The following is a 22,469-nucleotide window of genomic DNA, read 5'->3' on the forward strand; positions in this document are numbered from 1 at the left end:
AGTACCAACTTATTTTGAAGTATTAACCGTAAAGTCTTGTTAGACAAGAATATAATCTGACGCTTAATCTTGACTTATTAACTTTGTTAAGTTTGTATCCCATATTGAAATCAAGGATCAAAAACATATTATCCACCTAAACAGTTTATTAAATCAATCAATCAATTGATGTCCATTTAGATTAGAATAGGCGGAAAAGAAAGATCTTCAGGAATGAAGCTGAAACAAAGGATCAAAAAATTAATTTTTCTTTATTTTTAATTACACTAGGCCATATAGAAACTATACTGTAAAAACAGACATGTTATATACTCCTTAAACAAAATATGTCTAACTTACACGACAGGTCTAAGATAATCTAAATCAATAAAACTAAAAAACACACGGTTCCTTTTTTTCTCCAATGTTTAATGTTACAAAAATACATCACGACTGAAATATAAAGAAAAATTAAGCTAAAAAGTTTACTTTAGTATTTCGCTTCTAAGTAGGTTAGAAGTGCTTACGTAAGCTTGTAATTGCATTATATATCTATATACGATACGATCTCTTTACGCTATAGTAAAATACCTAAACATTTGACATCTAGTTTTTACTTGTTCCTGTCCCGCTCACTCATGCAGGGGATTATGTTCGTGGAATGCGCGCGACGGCTAGTCTCACTACACGAGGCGTTAAGGCAGAAAATCTCATTACGCGGCACATGATAGCACTCTATCTGTGAGGCAATAGAGGCGGTTTTAAGTTGGCCATTCAGAGTAATTTTTCTTCTAACATATCAACGGTGTTACGAGACTATCCACAGTGACTACCTACTTTGTAAGAGTACAATCATAAATCTTGTTTATAATCGGAGATAATTTTGTACCTAATTCAGGGCTAAAATTTATAAAAAAAAAATGGTAGAATTAAAAAAAATTATGGTCCTTCTTTTAATTTTTGAAACTCAAAAGTAGACTAACAGTTTGGCAGTAAATTATGAAAAGTCCTTGAGATCTAGTCTCGTAAGGAGTGCGGCTACGTCATCGACGGTATTTTTGTAGGTATGTATACCGCTAGCTTTGGCATGATTGGCCAACAAAGCCTTGTCGGCGGCCATTTTGTTCAATGCTGAGTCACCAAAAGGTGAAAAATATACATGAAGCGCACTCCCCACGAGACTATACAACGGTATTGGGCATTTCCCTCGTGAACACAAAATTTGGGATTCATGTTCCCTCAAACTATGCGTGAGGATAGGAGATATTTCTGTAATTTTTATCCTGAAGGATTTTCTTCAGTTTTGAAAAAGTTTTGACGAATAATAATATAAACAACTAGGAAGTTTCAAAAAGTTGCAAACAACAAGACGGAAGTTTGTTTTCCACCTTACCCTTAGTCGCCGCAGGTCGTCGCCGGCATACACACGTTCGGGCGTAACTGAATTTCTAAAAAAATAATTGTGTTGAATAAACAACGATCGCATATTTTATGAAAGGATTGAAATAATTACCTGTCAAGTTTTGAGTGCAGTTATTACGGAGTGCAGTGTTAGTGCAAGTGTTTACGTAGCTTTCAGAAGCTAATGTCACAAACGGACATATGATGTAGTCGTGCCCATCTCCTGGATCTCATGGACTAGTTGAGTACCGTGACTTAAGAAAACTCCAATATGACGGAAACCACGCTAGTGAAGGTGAAAACTGAGCGGCCCGATGAGGCAGAGATCAGGGAGTTGGCTGCAAAGATGGTGGAGGCTAATAAAGCGAAGGCACTAGCAGCTTCTGCAGCGGTGCCTCGTCCTCCACCGGGTTTGGCGGGAGCGGCACCAGTCGGTCCCGGGGGACAGATGGGCATCCTTAATTACTTAAATCGAAAGAACGGTGTATCAATTGAGTTGCAGCGGCCAACTTCTGACGATAAAAAGACGCCGGCCCCTGATGAAGCTAGTTATAAAGGCCATTTCGGTTGGGACATGCTTGGCAAGTGTCATATACCTTACATCTACCGGTCCGGCGAAAAGTATGTTGCCGTTCGCATGGTGGAGATAAAACTTCTCAACAAGTACCTGAACTATCTACACGCCGACATTTACTCCTGTACGTGTATCAGGAGCTATTATATCACAGAAGTCGAAGCGCGGCTTCTCAACGAGATAAACACGCGACATTGTGACGGTCAGTTTGGTCGTGATGCATTCACGCAGAAGGATTTAGTTGTGAGACTTTCGGACGCTTACGAGTTTTATAATTTCTTGGACGTTTGCTACAACAAATTGTTACGTGGTACGACTAATAACAAGGACAAGTGTGGCTTCATTAGGATAAATAAGGAGTCGGTGGTGCCGTACACAGTGCGAGATAATCAGAAATTTGTTCCATTATTTTATTTTGAAGGTGAAACGGACAATTTAAAGTTGAAAGCGGATCAGCTGAAAGGCTGGGACCTGTCGTATTTGAAATTCTGCTGTAAAGTGCAAGGAATACGGAATGAACTGTTTGCTAGCGAAACTTGTTCTGTGATCAGTTTGACGGATATTAAAAGCTACTTCCCGCCAGGAACAGAATTCGAGGAGTATTGGCCCAACAAAGTTGTGGAGTCGCAGCTACTAATATCAGCCAAAGGTAATTTAATATTAAGATTTTTATTCATATAAAATAACTATAATTAGCTTTTTTTAATTAATTAATATAACAATTTTGACAAATTTTTCGGACACAACTTTTAAAATTATGCCAAATATGGATGTCTCGGCAGATTCATAGTCTTATTAGTGTTTAGAACTAGATGGGAAACATTGATTAAGCATATTCCTAATGTCTTAACATATTTACAGTTATTTGGTCCTCGGCCACTTGGTTGTCTAAGAAATTAATTTATGTCTCCTACAATATCTTAGCGGTCTGTTATCCTTAATGAAAAATTGCTAAATGTAATAGTGTAGTTTGAAATAACTTTGCCTCCTATACCTCAAAATATCAGAAAAGCTAATCATAACTAAACTGTTCAAATATTTGCACAAAATTGTGCAACATTACCGTTATATTTGCAATTATGTCTAAACAAGAATTTCCGTTGCTGTAGTATTCACACAAAATAATTTGTGATCTTTCTAAAAAGATTCAATTATAATATGAGTTATAGAGTGGATATTATAAGCATTTTAAATGTCCATAAAGATTTAGAGGGAAGAAAATATGCATAAAACCACACATTCAGTTTTAACTGGACAAATAGATTGTACAGACAAAACATGTAGGCAAAATTTTAACTATCAGTTCTGTAAAGTTCTCATTTTTGCCTACACATGAATTAAATGTGCAGTTACAGTGTTCAGTCCAGTACATTGGTTACAACCAATTCCTAGTAACCCAAGAGGATTTTTAATCTATCTATATCTTTATATATATAAAAGAAAGTCGTGTTAGTTACACTATTTATAACTCAAGAACGGCTGAATCGATTTGACTGAAAATTGGTGGGCAGGTAGCTTAGAACCAGGAAACGGACATAGGATAATTTTTACCTCGTTTTCTATTTTTTATTCCGCGCGGACGGAGTCGCGGGTAAAAGCTAGTTATAGATAAAAAATTCTTAGATCTATCAGTTATGAATAAACCTTAATAGTTTTAATAAGACTTCATCAATAGATAATTGTTATAAATCAATATATCAATAACTTTTGATCAGTATTATTTAAAGACATTACTATTGTTTTCTTTAGACATTTTTATTTTGGAATAATAAGTTTTTCATATAATTTCATGCAATAACAATCTATCTCATTGCTTACTATATTATGAAAGCTAATTTTTAAATGGATGGATGAATGTTTGAAGGTCTCTAGAACCGCAAAAAAAATTGGACCTCTGCAATTTAGCGTTGTTGTAGAAAACAGTCTGGAATAAACATAGGCTACCTATGATCCCTAAAATGTTTATTGCCAATGGGATACATTTGATTTAAATATTTACTTAATAACTATGCAATGGTTCAACACATCTGATTGAAATTTGGCACAGATATAGAACATAATCTTGAGTAAAACAAGATTCAATTTTTTTAAAATTCTATATAGATAAGGTTTTGGACAAAAGCTACTTTTTGGCACTATGTATAACAGTATATTAAAAAAAATCATATGAAATTGTACTTGTCTGGTTAGTCTCTGTCAATGAAGGTATAAATCTTACTGATATTATAAATGCGAATGTTTAGATGGATGGATGGATGTTTTAAGGTATCTCCGGGACGTTACAATGGATCTTGATTATATTTGGCACAGATGTAGAACATAGTCTGGAAGAACACATAGTATACTCATTACGTTTTTTTTTATAATTCTGCGCGGATGGAGTCGCGGGCGACAGCTAGTAGTACATAAATAGGAAAACTTCATTAATAAGCAGTCTATAGTATAAGTATTTTTCAAACCTAAGCAAACAAATTTATTGCTTTTAGATGCGATAAAAATGTAGAAAGTGCAATAAAAAGTGCAGATTAGTAAAAAGTATTTTAAACAATGTTAATGTAAGCAATAATTATTTGTACAGTTAAATATAAATATTAAGACAATATCAAACCTTTGTTACTATTAAACATATTCTTACTAATTTTATAAATGTGAAAGTAAGTCTGTCTCACTTTCACACCAAAACTACTGAACCAATTTAAATGAAATTTGGTACAGAGATAGTTTAGAGCAGGGATTCCCAAACTATTTTGAACCATTACCACAGACCCCGTAGCCAAATTACCTACTTTTAAGATTAATTATTATTATTATTCATTCTGACTTAGGTCAATAGAAGAAGACAGAGTGAGAATTAGCAATGGATTAAGTTCGATATCAACCCCTTTGGGAATCCCTAGTCTAGAGCCTGAGAAGGGATATAGACTAAATTTTAATGCAAAAAAGGGTAATAAAGGGTTGAAAGTGGAAATTTGTATGGAAGTATCATCATTATTACAGTTAGAAGACTGAAACTAATTTTTTAGGCTGTAAATTTTATAACAATAGGGAACAACAACGGGATGAAAGTTTGTATGCAATATATGTAAGGTTTATGTGAATGTTTTGTAGGTATTTCATGCTGATGAAGTTGCGGGCACAGTTAGTTTAAAATAAAACGTAAATTATCTATTTGTCAGATTCACAGTTGCTGCTAGATCTTTTACAACCTGTGTAAGAACAGTTATCTATTTTTTCAAAGAGTATAGAGTGGTGCCTTAGTTATTATGAAAGTGTTAGTTTGTTCTATAAGATTGTCTATGATTAAATATTCAAAATATGTCATGTACAAAAATTAGTTAAACTAACAGAATATTTTATCTTACGAGATGAAAAAGGTTAATTAAAATGCCTCAGTTTGTTGGCGCCAACTTTTTATCAAACTTTTGCAACTAAATACTATTAAAGTTACATTAGATGTCTAGTATTTATATAGCTGTTAGTACAAAATAGACTTAATTACAAAGGTATAAAGTTCACAATGAAAATTGTAACATTATCTCAATTTTACTTAGATGTTTTATAACATCTTATCTCTTGAGAAAACTTTTTTTAGGATATTTCTGAACAAACAATTTTGATTTTGTGATTTATTAGAAAATTTAATAACAAAAGGTTAACATATTGTGTTTTGTGCCATTGGTTTCACCATTCCTGGTATATTGAACCTTTTTAGTGTAGTCACTTGTGGCGTTATTCCATTTCGTAATTTATTTACTAACCCCCTTTCGAAAGACAAGAATGTCTTCTTTTTACCATAGAAAATTATTGCCTTTTTCATCTTAGGGTAGAGATATTCAAGAAACTATTTAAATGCTTTTTATGTCATAAAAGCTGTATCGATTTTTAATCTACGTGCCAAAAAAAAAATGATTGGCAATATATCTGTAAAACTGCCACTATTTTTCTGTTTTAAAAAATCAAAAATTATGTGTGACATAGTTGACATATTTGTGTGTCGTATATAATACTTGTTTTCCTTGTTCGTTTATGTTGGCAGTCAGACGTAGTTCGAGAAAGACACGAAACCTTCAGAGAGCCTTGACATGATAAAAATAATTTGCATGCCTATTCACAGATAACTTTAGCTCTGTGCCTTTTTAACTGTTCAATTCTATTTTGTATATTTAAGTATATATATAGCACGAGATTTTTTAAATTAATTGGATGATGACGCCCGCGACTCCGTAATTGTTTTGTAATTGTCCATAATCCTTCCGGATTTAAAATAACTTAATTAGTAGCCTATGTGTTCTTCCAGACTATACTCTACATTTATGCCAAATTTCATCGTGATTCGTAGAGCCGTTTTAGCAACCTTCAAAAAAACATCCGTCCATCCATCCATCTAAACATTTTCATCTATATATATAAAAGAAAGTTGTGTTAGTTACACCATTTATAACTCAAGAACGGCTGAATCGATTTGACTGAAAATTGGTGGACAGGTAGCTTAGAACCAGGAAACGGACATAGGATAATTTTTACTCCGTTTTCTTTTTTTTTTTTTATTCCGCGCGGACGGAGTCGCGGGAAAAAGCTAGTTCATTATATAAGTAAGATAACTGATCTTACTTCGTGATTGTAAACATTGTGGTAGTAACTATAATCTTAATATAAAGCCAATCATTGATTTTTTTTTATTGTTAAAATGATCGAATGAAAAAAGAATCTCCGTTTTTCTTTCGATTTGTGTGTGATGTATTAGAGCAGGATATCGCGGTTTTATAACGTCATAATATTTAAACAATTGCGTGTTGTGGAAGTCCATGCTGACAATGGCTATGACGTCATCTGTCATAACAATGCCCATAACAAATCACGTAAAAGACTGAAAGAAAGCTTTAGAAGGAGTATAAAAATATAGAAAAAATAATTTAGAATAACCCCTACGTAGGTATATGGTATTAATATAACACATTAATATTGTGTATATTTGTACAAATTGCGCGAGAAAAGATTTATTACGTTCCTTTATGTGACAAATATTACTAATCTCCTTGATTGTATTTTGCTCGAGGCTTGTTTTTTAGCACTAGTAGATGACTAAATGTGTTGTGTTGTACAGGGTCTGCCTCAGGCGGTGGGCAATGGACGCGTGCGCCACCCGCACCGCCGCCGGGCGCGAGCGCCAGTGCGCACTCGGCGGGCGGGGTGGGTGGTGCGGGTGCGGCGGCTGCAATGGGCGGAGCGCGCGGGAGGCGGCCGCAAGCGCGGCACTCGCCCGCAGCTGCAGCTGCTGCGTTACAGTTGCCTCACGGGGGCATCACCGCTGCTGCTGTTCAGGCTCTCGCCAACAACTGGAACCTGCCCGCTGCGCTCTCGCAGGCGCAGACGCAGCAGGTGCTGCGGCTCGCACAGGTACTATACTAAGCACTGCCTACAGCTTTGACTTTAAAACTGATACAACCTGCGCTGTTAATATTGTATCGTTCTCGTACATTTCTCTTGTAAAAACTATCCATATGGCTGTTAGAAGAATACTCTCATAGGCAATTTGAATGTAGCGTGAATAGAGATAAAGATGTTTGATGTTCTATGGGATGATAGGCACAGGTGGCTGCGCAGGCGCAGGCGGCGGCGCGCTACAACCTGGCGGCCAGCATGCCGCAGCACCGGTCGCAGCACCAGCGTAATGTGCAAGTCAGTATACCTATACCACACACAGCATACATTACACAAACAGTATCCAAGAGTTAGGGATATTTTGTAGGTTATCTGTAAATCCGTAATATCTCGCTACTCCACTGAGTGACGTTAAAAGAATTTAGTATTTTTTCTGATTTCCAATATTTGTAATTTTCCATGTAAATTTAATTTGAAAAATAAATTGTCAAAGGCGTGGTCCCTCCCCGATCTCCGTTAAATCTGACACTTGTCTATTAGGTTGCCATTTATTTTATACTAGCTGTCGCCCGCGACTCCGTCCGCGCGCAGTTAATAAGCTTATATGACACGTTCGTAGATTTACCATAGCAGCGCCATCTATTGATTACTTACTCAACCCAGTCGAAAGGTATCGACATCTGTTAGAATCATTTGCAGTTAACAGATAATTGTGACTGTCAAATAATAACAGACAAATAATTAGCAATAAATTAAAATTGCGACTATAATTTGAGATTTAAACTATCCTATCTCTCAAGTTGGATCGAACTGCACATGGTGTGCGAATTTTATTATAATCGGTTAAGTGGTTTAGGAGTCCATTGAGGACAAACATTGTGACACGAGATTTATATATATTAAGATATAGTCCAAATTTTGGATTTTTTAATTATGTCACCAATATAGTTAATAATTGTCACAATTTTGTTGAATAAATTTCAATGCAATGATTTTTATTTGATCAATCACTCAGTGTATTTTTAATCTGCGCCATGCTTTGTTCCATTTTTAAGATGTTTTTCTGTACTCCAAGTTTTAAAGTATTTAATTTTTTATTTAAAGGTCGTAAAAGTAAGACCTTCCTTTTTTACATATTTTCAAATAGCCTAAAAAATCTTAAACGAAAATCTCTATGCGTGCTCACAAAAATCTAATAAAAAAGATTTTCTTTTCTTATATTATAAGAGAATAAGGAAAACTATGTTCTAGGGTTTTGTTGAATTGCAGTATTTACCTCAATTCCGATGAGCTACATTATAACAAATACAAATTCGAAAAATTATTAACACAACGTATTTTTTTTGGGGAAATACAAGGAACATATTTTAAGGAAACAAATATTTTTAATATGTTAGGTTGCGATTTCCAATGCGGAAATACTTAAAAATTTATTTTCATTAATGTCATTCTTCTTAAAAAATAACAGAGATAGTAATATATTTCTATACATGTTTTTCACCAATGAAAACCCGCGGTTACTTTGCCACCTTGACACTTATTGTTGCAGTATCCATAGTAAAAAACGATATTATATACAATTTTCACCATAGATAAAAAATACACGAATTAAGTGATAAAATGTAATAATTTGTATGTCTTGAATTAAATGATATACTATTTTTAGCTCATTTTGTTAGGATATTATGTGGTTACATTAAATCAGGGATCCCCAAACTATTTTGGACAAGTGATCCCTTTTCCACAATGAACTGTTACTTCAGACCCATATGGTCAAATTACCTACTTTTAAGATCAACTAGCTTTTACCCGCGACTCCGTCCGCGCGGAATAAAAAAAGAAAAAAGAAAACGGGGTAAAAATTATCCTATGTCCTTTTCCTGGTTCTAAGCTACCTGCCCACCAATTTTCAGTCAAATCGATTCAGCCGTTCTTGAGTTATAAATGGTGTAACTAACACAACTTTCTTTTATATATGAGCCGTTTATTTTGAAAGTGACCTAACTCCGTTTTTCAATTTTTTGCCGTTAACCATGGTTACATGTACAACTTCATGTTATTTATCAGTGAAGCACTTCAGATTGCTTATATTCAGAGAAAATACGATATATTTTTTACACATAAGTTTTCCGAATTAATTGAATAAGTGAGCCGTGTAGTTTGAAAGTGGCCCAACTCCATTTATAGTTACATCAAGTTATTGTTTCATGCATCTTAAAACATATTAAAAAATTAAGAAGTGAAAAACACATTATAGCTTACAGTGACATGTGCACCGAGCAAAATAGAAACATTAAAGTAACTTTAATGTGGTTGAAAATTGTCCAAGCTTTGAATAATAATGTAGAAATTATAGATCATAAATTTTTAATATCAGGACATTCGTTTTTACCAAATGATAGAGATTTTGTCGTGGTAGAAATGGCATTAAAAAAATAATTTACTGTACGTTCCCCAATATTATTACAAGATTATTAAAAAGTGTCGGAAGGGTAATAATTTTATTCTAAATGAAATGAGACACGAAGATTTTGTATCGACAAAATTATTAGAAGACGCAATTTGTAAAAGAGTAAAAGATTCTGAAGAAATGACGGAATTGTTTCAAAGACTTGAGTCAGAAAGCGGCAACGTCGGCCTCGTCGTAAACAGAGCAAAGACAAAGGTGATGATAGTGGATCGAGCCGGAAACTTAACAAATGTAGCCTGCAACATTCCTGGCATAAATGTCGTCGATCGCTACATATACCTAGGATCCCAAATTGACAATGAAGGCAAGTGTGCTCCCGAGATAAAAAGGAGGATTGGTATGGCTAAAGATGCGATGACCCGGTTAACCAACATATGGAAGAAAAGAGGAATCGGCATAAAAACCAAAATCAGACTGATACGAGCTCTGGTATTCCCTATCTTTCTTTATGGAGTGGAGACGTGGACAATTCCAGCCCGTGAGAGACAAAGGATTGATGCATTCGAGATATGGTGCTGGAGACGCCTGTTAAGGGTACCGTGGACTGCGAAACGCACCAATGCATCAATCCTGACCAAGCTCCGTATAAAAACACGCCTCTCCACTATATGCCAACAACGAATTCTATCATACTTCGGCCACACAATACGCAGAGGAGACGAAAGTCTAGAAAAACTTATTGTCGTTGGCAACACTCAAGGAAAAAGACCACGCGGCCGCTCACCAACAAGATGGACTGACCAAATGAAGGAGTTGTCGTCCACAAAATTTTATACCGTCGTGAGAGACGCGCTGGACAGGAGCCGGTGGAGGCATATCATCCGCTCCAGATGCGACCCTGCACATGCTGACCACGATCCTCAGAAATGAGGGACCGACACAGAGAGAGAGAGAGAGAAAAGATTCTGATGGAGAATCAGTAAACTGGTTAAGAATATGTTAGATGCGTTTTGTTAGAAATGAACCATATAATTTTTTTTATAAGAAATCCATGAATGAAAATGAAAATTTTAAAGTTTTGAATTTATTACCACGTCGGGGTACACCAAAAAGGTTCGAAAATATTATTGTATTGGCACCGTACAATATTTTCTATATATACATATATTAGGGAAGTTACAACAGCAAAATTTAAGGACATGATTGACCTATTACGATACATACCACCAGAACATCATGACTATTTCAAATCCCTTTCACACGCACAAAATGTAGATGAATAATAAATTGTTTTGTAATAAATTTATGTTTGTAATTTTCTATGTTCTGTAATTAAAAAATGTTTTGAATCGCATAAATTATGTTTCCGAAGTGTTTTCAACATATGAAAAACAAATTCCGTTTTCGTTTTTTTTTAATTTGAAACATCTTAAATTATGTTGAATGGACTTGGGCACCTTCAAATTTTATAATGAATCTGGCTGTTAATTTTGAAAGTGGCCCAACTCCATTCTTGATAAGAAAACGCACGTTATTTACTTAATAATTGCCACTATTTTAACATGAACTTTAAATTTAACATCCTTAGATACGCTTAAGCAGTATGACTCCTTAGTATCTTATCCGTATATTTTTAAATTCATTGAAACGCAAAACTTTCAATATCTCGATTTGAAGATAAATGGAGTTAGGCCACTTTCAAAATAAGCGGCTCATATATTAATATTATTATTATTTTTCATTCTGACTTAGGTCAATAGAAGACAGTGAGAATGAGCAATGCTCTAAGTTCAATATCGATCCTTTGGGAATCCCTGCATTAAATTATTACAACTTGCATTTTAATGTTCAATACGAGGCTTGTACTCACTATGAGGAATGTACTCTGTTTAATACGAAATAAATTTTCTCATTGGCTACTAGAGATTGACTATAGAGGTGTTATTACTAAAAACTCTTCGTAAAATTGCAATTTAATGACACAGTAGAATGTCTAGTATTTTCAAGGCTTGATTTACTTTATAATTTATTTCTTCTTGCATGAGGTAAAGGTTCCCTAAGATCGCTGTAGATAAATTCAATTTCATTTGCAAAAATGGTGGGTTTTATTTTTTTATATTATAATATTATTTTTTTTTCGCCTGTATGGGCTGTTTAGAGGAGCGGGGAGGGCCACGTGCTTGTATTATTTTTTGTATATATATTTTGCGTTTGGTTGTCGGTGTTGTTGTGAAACATGTATGTTTTATCGTTGGTTGCAGTTTCCGAACAGTTCAATAACAATGGCGATGGCGCAGCAGCCGCCCCCACCTCTGGTGCGGAGCACTGCGAACACCACCACCATGAAGTGAGCATGCTTCTTATATAATTTTATACCAACATACCCACCATACCTACCATATGTACCATTCCCGCAAGTTGCACCATTTTTGTTATATATATATCATTTCTGTCATTTAGGAACACCCTGTATATCTAGTTAGAGTATTTACCCATACTTTAATAGCGTTTATATTTGCGTATTACATGTAAAGTTTTGAAGCGAAGCTTCTTTACGGATGTTTGGAGCGCTTGCTTCTGGCCGCGGTCACTCTATCCGTGTTAAGCGTCAGATTTATCAAAGTTACTTGACAGCGTCAGATACAATACGCGTGTAGGTAGAGTAGCAGTAGCGATGCGCGTGTCACTACCTTCAGGCTATCTCTGTGTTGGTTTTCTGTCTCAGTTTGGTTGGTAGGCGTGGCTTTCTTTCTCTATTCTTCATATCCACGCCTGTCATTGAATATCGTTAAACTTTTCTGCGATATGTACAATAAAAACTGATTTAACAATAAAAAAACAACAATCTTACAAGTACATTAAAGGTATAAGTTTAGGTTAAAAATTCCCAAAAATTAATATTTTTCCCCAGGCTTTTTTGTGCTCACGTAGATTTGAGTTTTTTTTTCAAATTGAAACCGTTTTTATTTGGATATCTATGCTTTTATTATTTTTATATGCTTTAAATTTTTTACGTCAACGCTAAATATAAATATTTTTATTGCTGATGGACAGAGCTGGGCATTAACTAGTTAATCCATTAATCGTTAATTAACGAAGTTAACATTTTGCTTAACGGATTAACTTTTAAGTTAACTTCGAAAAGTGTTAACGCTTTTGTTAACTTCCGTTAATAAAAGTCCGTTAATCGTTACATTAGAAACTTGGAGACGTGTTGTCATTTTGTTTAAATTACGTGCCACGCCACGCTCGTAAGTTCAACTATGTTGGGCGACTGTCGGCGACTCGAATGGTGAACGAACGAGTTGATAATTGATATATGTGAAGTTCGCGTGCAAGTGTGATGCATCAGAGCGTCCGGGAAAGACGTGACCAACAGGACAAAATGAAAAGAAGGTTCGAAATAGTATATTTCATTACGAGTATATAAAAGCACGAGTATGTAATAGCCCACATTCCGAACGCTCTTCGTTCCTGCAATACGCCACTTTTTGAGAAACTGTATTAAAAACACTTTTTTACTCGTGCTTTTTCTTTAGCTTTTCCAAACTCGTGCGTTCTCTTTCCCAACGAAGTTTTTACAAAAAATCATTGAAGTTTTTATGATTCATGCAAATATTTCTAAAAAGAAGCTCCTAATTTGTTAAAATATCAAATTTAATGAATTAGGTTAGGTTTCATTTTATTTCATCTCATTAAATTTAATTTTCATTTCATATCGTTAAAAGTAATCTACTGAAGACTTGGCTGTATGGCCATAGTTCCCTTTGCCTACCCAGAATGGGTGAAGAAAACAAAAAAAATCTCTGTTTGTATTCTTTTACGGTTGGCGCCATTTTTCAAACATATTAATTAGTTGAGTTTATTGTGTTTTTATTATTATATTATATTGCTTCATTTTTTCGCAACTGTATTAAAATAGTTGTTTAGTACACGTGCGGAACTGTCATTACAACTTGTTCCAACTGTCAACCCTCACCTTCGGCTGCGCCTCGGGTCGGGTAGACATTTGTCGGAACTATTTGCAATGACAGGCTTTCCGCACTCGTAATGAAATATACTATACTGCATTCATACTTGTCTCAATACTTATGTGTTATAGAATGTATAGTCAAATTACTATTTTAAACAAGTGTCGCCACATAAGTGTGAAATTAGTATGTATAATTTTAGTATGGTTAACTGTTAACGATTAAGTTTAACTTGCGTTAAATTTTCGAAAATTTAACGCTTTAACGATTAACGAAGTTAATTTTTTAATTAACGATTAACGAAGTTAACTTTTCGATTAACTGTGCCCACCTGTGCTGATGGAGTTAGGTAAGTAGAGATTATATACAGATAATAATAAATGCTTTTGTATTTTTAGCTACTTGCTACTATAACCTCTCTTTATTATTGTGTTAATAAATTCAATAACAAATCATATTTTAATATATATATATATACACTCTGTTGTGTTTACAAAGTCCCGCGCATCTATGACGTGTATGAAAGAATAGACATGTATATATATAAATGTTTCGGTGTGTGTATATATATGTACAATTTTTTTGCTTTTTGCTTTTTTATTTTAATAGCGAATCAACTAAAGCATCGACTACTGAGGTACAAACTATAACATCAAGGAAAAGGAAAAATAAAAAGACAAATGCACAAAAATGTAGAGAATATCGTGAGAGAAAGAAATTAGAAAATACAATGGTACAAAACATAACTGCAGAGAGATCATTCGAATGTAGTGAGACTGATCAATTACCAGCCAAAAAACCTAAAACTGATGCAGAAAGAAGAAAAAAATATTATGAAGCGCAGAAATTAAAGAAACAAAAAATTAAAAAAATACCTAAAACTGATAAACAAAGAAATAAAGAATATTACTATAGGAAAAAGAAATTAAAGGCTTTAAACACTTTAAATCATCATTCAGATGTGTAAGTATGATTTTTTTTTATCTTTCTAAGGTAGATTTTTTGGAGTAAAATATGATGTCATTTTAATCAATATTTTTGATTGGTTAATTTTAGATGACGAGATAATCACGAGCAGTGCAAAAATATGTAAACATCCAGAAAAAATACGTAATAATGCAGAAGAAACGCAGCAAAATAATTCATTTCACAGCCACAAAGAATCTAATATCAAGATGCTAACATTCCTACAGATGGAAATTGTTTTTTTTTTCTATAATAAAAATTATGAATCTCTCAATGTCACCTTTACAAATAAGGCAACAACTACTTGCTTCGCCCTTCGTCAACTCATGCATCAATCCAAATGGTGCAAGGTCAATTCTCAGCAGTGAAACAGAGTATGCATAAATGGATTGTATAGAAATATTTACTAAAGTGTATAATTAGAATGTTTGTGTACATAATTACTATGTTAACACTAGAACTAACATAGAAGAAAGACAATTCCTTCATTTCAGAGTCAATGACTTGCAAAATTTCATACATTTATATCTTCGAGACGTACATTTCACACCATTAATTCAAGTTGAAGAAATGAATATAGTAGAAAATCAACGTACAGAAAAAATATCTTCCCTAACATCGTTCGATGATGAACTTAGTGGAGATGATAACGATGAACATGATGATATTGCTACTTTCAACGTAGGAATGAACGACAGTAATGATACAGTTCCAAAATATACAAAATATTATGAAGAAATCCATGGTCATCTGCAATTTTATAATATAAAGAAAGTTCTTTTGGTCATTCTTGTGCTGTTTGCGATAGACTTTGGTGGAAAAATGACTTAAAAAGTACTACTGGCGTACATGATGATATTCTACAATTGATATTGCTGGTAATATCATTATTTTATACAAGATTCAATACATTATAACAATGTGCAACATTGCTTAATTCACTGTTATTTGTTAAAATTATTCTATTTTTTCAGAATTGGGAGTTTGAAAAAAAATGTATATTTAATTTTTTTATATATTTTAAAACTTAATTATTAATTTTATCGACACGTAACGTGAAAAACGAAAAAAAATTTTTTTTCAATTAATTACAAGCGATTAAAAATTAATAAAATTTAAAATAAAGTCACGTGAATGTGAACGCACCACGATTGGCCACAATACTTGTGACGTCATAATGTTTAGCAATTTCATACTAGTGCAGCGTTTACAGCTATTTAAAAACGATTTGTTAAAGTTAATTTCGTTTCGCTTTTCGCAGCATCTTCTGAGGAGTTATTAGTAATGCAATAATTGAGATAAAATGTCCCTCTAGTAAAAAATAAATAATAACAATATGATTATGAAATACATCAAAGTGATCTTCACAACAAAAAAAGTTCGATTTTGTTTGAAACCATTTTTTTCGATGTTTCTCGTCTTGAGAAACATTTAAAAACATTTTTTCAGGAGTTGTCTTTGTAGTATTTGTATATAATGGTACAAAACAAGAGCGATAACTTTTGAGATTTGACATCTATATATATAAAAGAAAGTCGTGTTAGTTACACTATTTATAACTCAAGAACGGCTGAATCGATTTGACTGAAAATTGGTGGGCAGGTAGCTTAGAACCAGGAAACGGACATAGGATAATTTTTACCCAGTTTTCTAATTTTTATTCCGCGCGGACGGAGTCGCGGGTAAAAGCTAGTTTTTAATATATTTTTGAACATTTAACAATGACAGAATGAAATAAATCAAAGCTCAAAGCACTGTACTTATTATCTCTTTTAAAGAGAATCGGTTATATGTGCAAGTGGGTGTGAGAATTTAAGGAAATGCTTTAAAACTAACAAAACAAAACTTTATTTAAATTCATAACACATCTTATATAAAAAATCAATCAATCAAACAATAACACACGTAGTCATAGCAACCGTAATAATTCTAATTTCTTCTTTATTTGTCTCACGTCGCTGCATTTAACATCAACAATCTCTGTATACTACTACGAGTAAAAACTAACAGTATGACGTCATACGCGCTCGGATTTGTTCGGGAGTTCTCGGCGCGTCTTCGGTACTGGATTCAAAAATTAATTTTTATTTTGATATAACTTTTTAATTATTGCGAAAAATAAAAAAATAAAAATTGTTTTGCTATAAAACTTATAGATCTTTCCATTTTTCAAAGAAAAAAAAATTTTTCAAACACTTAATTACGTACGTGGTACTACTGTTCAAGTATGCTCTACGTGTAAGAAGGCTATGGATAAAGGAAAAATTCCACTACTATCAACGTACAATGGTTTTTCATTTCCGATAATTCCACCACATTTGCCAAAATTGAATCTTATTGATCTGACAAATATATGGAAGGAAAATTGGTTCGATAAGTACGAAAAAAGGCCTGAAATTCTTGAAAATGTAACAGCTCAATTTGTTGCTAATTATAGTATGAGAAAACACGGAGAGTACTACAAAAGAAAAATGTCTAGAGTTATTAGATACCGTAACTATGATAAGGCTAACAAATTCAACGATTATAGACGAGAAATGGTGTTACTACACATTCCTTTTAGAAGTGAAGATAATGAAGTTCTTGCTGAAAATAAATTCATTCAAATTTATGAAGATAATAAAAACTTGATTTTAGAACGTAGGAAAGAGTTTGAATGTAATTTAGATCTAGAAAAAACACTTGAAATTGATGATGACAATGAAGACGAACAGTTGAGAAACGAAGCTAATGTCATATTTGAAGAAGGTCCATATGCAAGATTACAACAGGATGTTAATTCTGTCGTTAATGCTGATATAATACGAAATGCTACACTCAGCAAACTTTGTGCTATTGCAAAAAAAAAGAGAAAATTCAACGGATACACAACAATTCTACGACTTAATGAGGTCGGCTAACAGTGAGCAAAAAGAACTTTTAATGCATATTATATCTCATCTTCAAACTCAAAATCAGCAACCATTTCAAGTTTTTTTCACTGGTCCAGCAGGCAGTGGCAAGACTTTTTTAAACTTATAATAGATATACTGACAATGATGGTTACTGTAATTCGTATATAGTTTGCGCATCTACTGGTAAAGCTGCTGTGGCAATTGATGGTACTACGGTTCATACTGCTCTTAAAATTTCGATTTCTTCAACTGTCCATCTGAAACCATTATCATCTGAAATGTTACATTTGTACAGATCTCTTTTTAGATACGTCAAAGTATTGATTATTGATGAAATCAACATGATCAGCGCAGAACTGTTAGCCAAAATTGATTTGCGCTTAAAACAAATTACTGCAAATCATAATGTTGATTTTGGCGGCATTGACGTCATTTTAATTGGTGATTTACGCCAGGCTCCACCAGTAAGGGCAACATTGATTATATAAACCTATTAAAACGAGAATTTTTGGTCCACATTTATGGCGAGGTCTTAAATTTTTTGAACTAACGCAAGTCATGAGACAGGCTTATGCTGCATTTTCATTAATACTTACAAAGATTGGCAATGGTGAAGTTTTGGAACAGTTTCAATTAGAAATTATCGAATCAAGATTTTTCAAAAAAGAAGAAACTCGACAATTAAGTCCTCATGGTGTTCGTTTATTTTATACTAATGTCGCTGTAGACAGTTACAACAATTCAATTTTGCAAGAAGCTTCAGATAAGGTCATCTCAATAGCAAAGGATATAATAACTGGAACTAAAAATCAAGAACAAGAAGCTTCTTTTAGATTACAACTACACAAAAAATCTGTCATCGATACTGGGGGATTACCTTACCAAATCACTTTTGTAGAAGGAAAGTATTATCTTATCACAACAAATATTGATGTAAGTGATGGATTAGTTAATGGTGCCGTTGGTAAATTAATTCACCTAGACTTCAATGAGGACAACGTAGTTTGCAGAGTTTGGCTCGAATTCTGTGGATCACCAAAGGTTGGACTAAAAGCAAGAAAAAAAGCTGCTTTACTAGCTGTCCAAAGACGTACAAGTGTTGCAGATTTATGTGCAGCAGAGTGTGTAATGGAAAACGGTGTTACCTTAATCATGGCAGTCATATAGGTCTCACCAAATAACAAATTAATAGATCTTCAGGAGTTCATTCATCGAGCAACTGCTAGAGTATTCTAAAGATGTATCTCGAACACTTAGCAGGTACAACAAAAAATTTAGATAAAGTTCCACTCATTTTAGCCGGTGATTTTAACATCAACTTCAGTAATGAAAAATCAAAACCATTGCTACAGTTTCTAGAGGAAGAAGTTGATTTAAGAATTAACAATAATCCAGCAGAATCAACAACAAAATATAATACTACCATTGATGCAGTTTTTTCAAGACAATTAAATAAAATAGAATCCCAAACATATGTTTCCTACTTCTTTGCTTTGAAAATTGAGCCTACTGATTAAGTTTATGTAACATGTAACATATTTGTTAATAATAAAAAAAATATTATTATAACTTAAAATAAAAAAAAAATATTACAATTCCTTCACTAATTAATTGAAAGGAACTTCGTTCCATTCGGGTGTCCATTGACACCTCTCAAGCGTTTTTTTTATCTTAAGCTTATTATCTAGTATATAAAGCTTTGATAAGATTGTACATAAATCTCAAATAACACCTTGATATTTACTGGAGTGATCTATTATCTCATTGAATATTGAAATCCGGATAAGTACAGTTTGACAAGTCCTGATGATGCAAGTAAACATAGAATTAAAAGGTATAGACTAGAATACAGGTTGTTCCTTCTTTCACTCATTACATTTATTCCCATTTCATTTTACTAATGTCTAATAGCTTGTTTAATAAAAAAAAACGTGTTCTGAAGTTTTTTTAAGCGCTTTGCTTCAAAAAGCATGTTTAACATAGAAAATAATTACAAATGTGTTTACCACCTTTATGTATAATACACTAAATATTTAGTTGAGGTTGGGTATGGACCACGCATTCTAAATTATATAATAAATTGTAGTAAAAAAAAGAAATACATATGTACAACAATAAAAAATATATGTCTCGTAATAAATATCAACGAAAATAGTTACATCTTACATGTTACCATTTTCGTCATATAATCATTAATAATTAATATTTAAAACATGTAATGTATTTAGAGTTGTAAGTAAGAAGTAATGTGTTGTTGCAGTGTGCCACCGCAAGTCACTGGGACAATGAATGGCCACTCAACCTCTCTGTCCGTGGAGCCGCGCAAAAGGCTTACCCCTATAGCAGACATCAATACAAATGGCAGCCATACGCCGTATAAGGTAAAATTTCCTTTTTCTTGATCATTTTATCTTAAAAAATGCTGAAAACCAGCGCAGAGGCAGTTTAGTCTATCCCTGCTTTGCTGAGCTTCTTTTTGCCACACTATTGTATCAAGTTTGTGCCTTTTATGTATGTGTTTTTATTTTTTTTGTGTGGCAATAAATGTTTTTTTCATTCATTAATTAATAATGAAAATAGTCGATTTTTGAGATTTGAAGTCATAATCAAGTGATCGGCTGCGTGTACTTAATGGTGCTTATATGAATTAGTCGTAGTTTTAAAGTTGTCAGGCCCAAACAATTCATTTAATTATAGTTTTCAAACATCTTTGCTGCTCGAAACATCTCTTGAGTCACTGCAGAGAACACAAGGTTAAGTTGATCTTGTACCACCAATAAGATTGAAACGGTCAATAATGTCTGTATGTTTGTTGTTGCAGGTGCAAAAAGCACTGGTGGAGAATACGATGGTGCCGTGCATCAACGCGAAGCCCTACCAGTATACAGAGTTGCTGATGACTCTGCCCGACCTCGCCAGCCACTTCTTCCCCCGCGTGCCACTTGCCACATGCCGCTCTATGCTCGAGGCACTCGGCCTCACACTATACAGGCCCAACTCGTTAGTACTCATCTCTATTAAATTTTACAATGACCACCGCTTTTGAATGGACTCTGCAATTAGTACAAATGTATTTCCATATATCTGTTCATATGGCAGGCTTTTTTTATCTCTCAGTGTTGTATTTTGAGCACTTGGTAAAGGAAACAAGAGTGATTTTGAAGTGTTTTTCGCTTGATATTAGCCAACACCCGAATTTACACTGCGTTAAAAAGCCCCCGTTTAACTCGGGCTATCATACCAATACATTAAGCATAGTCTGATCATCTCGGTTAGTCATTTGAAATGTTATTAGTGTTTTATTTAAAAAGGGTATTATTTTGTTTCTTTCAGAATTTCTTATAATTTCGAGATATAATGTTGTCTAAAATGTAAGAGTATTTTATCCTAGACAAGGTTTAGTTGCAATAAAGGGGAGTGGCTGAAAACCAGCTCGACACTGTATCCTGAGCGGTGTTGGCTTTTGCCATCACTGAACATTGTGAATTATTGTGTTTTAAAATTTTGTTAATTTCTATGGCAATAAAGATAATTATTATTAATAATAAAAAATAGTTACCAGTGTCCTATTTAAGTGATAGCTACTAATATAATTTGTTTAATTTATTTCCAGTACTCAACTACAAGTGTTACGGAACTCTGGTAAATGTAAATCTGCGGCGGCGGGAGAGAATGGGCTCGCGTTGGTGCAGATCCGCGACGTGATGCAGCACATGTTGCAGATCAAGTACATGCTGCGGTCAGGCATGGCTATGGAGGAGCACACGCAGCAGCAGCCGCCGCGACCTGCGCACGCGCATCCCCCGCACGCCAAGCGCGCACGCGCAAACTGAACCCTCGACACAATAACTACCAACCTACACACGTGCTGACAGAAGATCACACAGACAATGAAAAGAGATCTCTCAAAAGAACTAATAGCGTCATCAAAGGTCTTCTTCAAAACAATAAATCAATTTGCTGTTTGAAAACACCGTAAACCAGATCTTTACATGGTTGAATACCATTACGCTTGAAAAAAAATCATTCCAGCTATTTGGTAAATGGAAAGTTGGTTTTCTGTTTGCAAGATACTTCTGTGTTTTTGTCTGATGTCCTGAAAAATCTATCTTTAAAAAGCTGGCCAATCTTTCTGATGATTAACAAGAATAGAAATTTGTAAAAAAGTAAACCGTTTGTTGGCGCAACACAATCTGATATAGTAAATTTGTGGAAAAGTACCAGTGAATTAATTTAAGGAAAGGAAGTGGCTGAGACGTGATGAACCTTGACACACTTTGTGTCAATGTCAGTGTAACTAACTGAGATTTGACTAAACTCAAGTGCGTAAGAACTCCATCAGTGCAAATAAACTTTTATTACTTATGTGAAAGTGTTTAATATAAAGTTGACTTTTGGTCATTTTAAGACATTTTAGTGTTTAAATTTAGTAACATTGTTAGCGTTAATTACAACGCTGTGAATATAGATTATGTATTAAGTTATAGTTATGTCAATTTTTCCATATTTGTACAAATTGTATGTATAAATATTGTACATTTTTAGATTCTAACTTGTAACAATCTACACTTACTATTTAATAGAAGACTGAGAATTTTATTTTATAATTATTTTTTAGCTAAAAGAATATATGTGCCGGGAAACTGGCGCTGTTTGAGTTTTTTTTTTTTTTGGGGGTAAATATTAAATTTGTAAATTTATATACTCTGTAATATAATATTTATGCTTAAAATGGGAAAGGTATATAGAACAAGGCATCAAAAATGGACTCTCATTTAAATAAGGTTAACATGATGCATCAATGCAAGAACACATAGGTATAAAGTATTTCTTCAGACTCTTGAGACGGAGAAGTACATAAATTTAATATCTAGATTTAGATATATAACCTA

The 22,469-nt window shown here is 33.7% G+C and overlaps 1 protein-coding gene across 2 annotated transcripts; it reads left to right on the forward strand.

The window, feature by feature from the left end:
• Nucleotides 1-946: 946 nt before the first annotated feature.
• LOC106714686 lies at nucleotides 947-21,943 on the forward strand. Of its 2 annotated transcripts, XM_045682765.1 has the most exons (7): nucleotides 958-2,603; nucleotides 7,059-7,351; nucleotides 7,541-7,633; nucleotides 12,008-12,093; nucleotides 19,838-19,958; nucleotides 20,399-20,577; nucleotides 21,191-21,943. In XM_045682765.1, exons 1-7 carry the CDS (start codon nucleotides 1,652-1,654, stop codon nucleotides 21,408-21,410), a joined length of 1,944 nt encoding a protein of 647 aa, XP_045538721.1. In that variant the 5' UTR covers nucleotides 958-1,651; the 3' UTR covers nucleotides 21,411-21,943. The 2 variants fall into 2 exon arrangements, with proteins under 2 accessions (XP_045538722.1, XP_045538721.1); XM_045682766.1 differs by lacking the exons at nucleotides 19,838-19,958; nucleotides 20,399-20,577; nucleotides 21,191-21,943 and adding exons at nucleotides 14,327-14,680; nucleotides 14,774-15,300 and having other exon boundaries at nucleotides 947-2,603.
• The last annotated feature ends 526 nt before the right edge of the window (nucleotides 21,944-22,469 follow it).

The sequence above is a fragment of the Papilio machaon genome, chromosome 20, assembly GCF_912999745.1.
Source record: "Papilio machaon chromosome 20, ilPapMach1.1, whole genome shotgun sequence".
Lineage (NCBI taxonomy): Eukaryota > Metazoa > Arthropoda > Insecta > Lepidoptera > Papilionidae > Papilio > Papilio machaon.

What these genes read in the sequence shown, in the direction of transcription:
- LOC106714686 (XM_045682765.1), top strand. Translation starts at nt 1,652, where the DNA reads ATGACGGAAACCACGCTAGTGAAGGTGAAAACTGAGCGGCCCGATGAG. An exon ending in AGGTGCTGCGGCTCGCACAG is followed by an intron (nt 7,352 to 7,540) that starts GTACTATACTAA and finishes ATGGGATGATAG; the next exon opens with GCACAGGTGGCTGCGCAGGC. An exon ending in AGCACCAGCGTAATGTGCAA is followed by an intron (nt 7,634 to 12,007) that starts GTCAGTATACCT and finishes CGTTGGTTGCAG; the next exon opens with TTTCCGAACAGTTCAATAAC.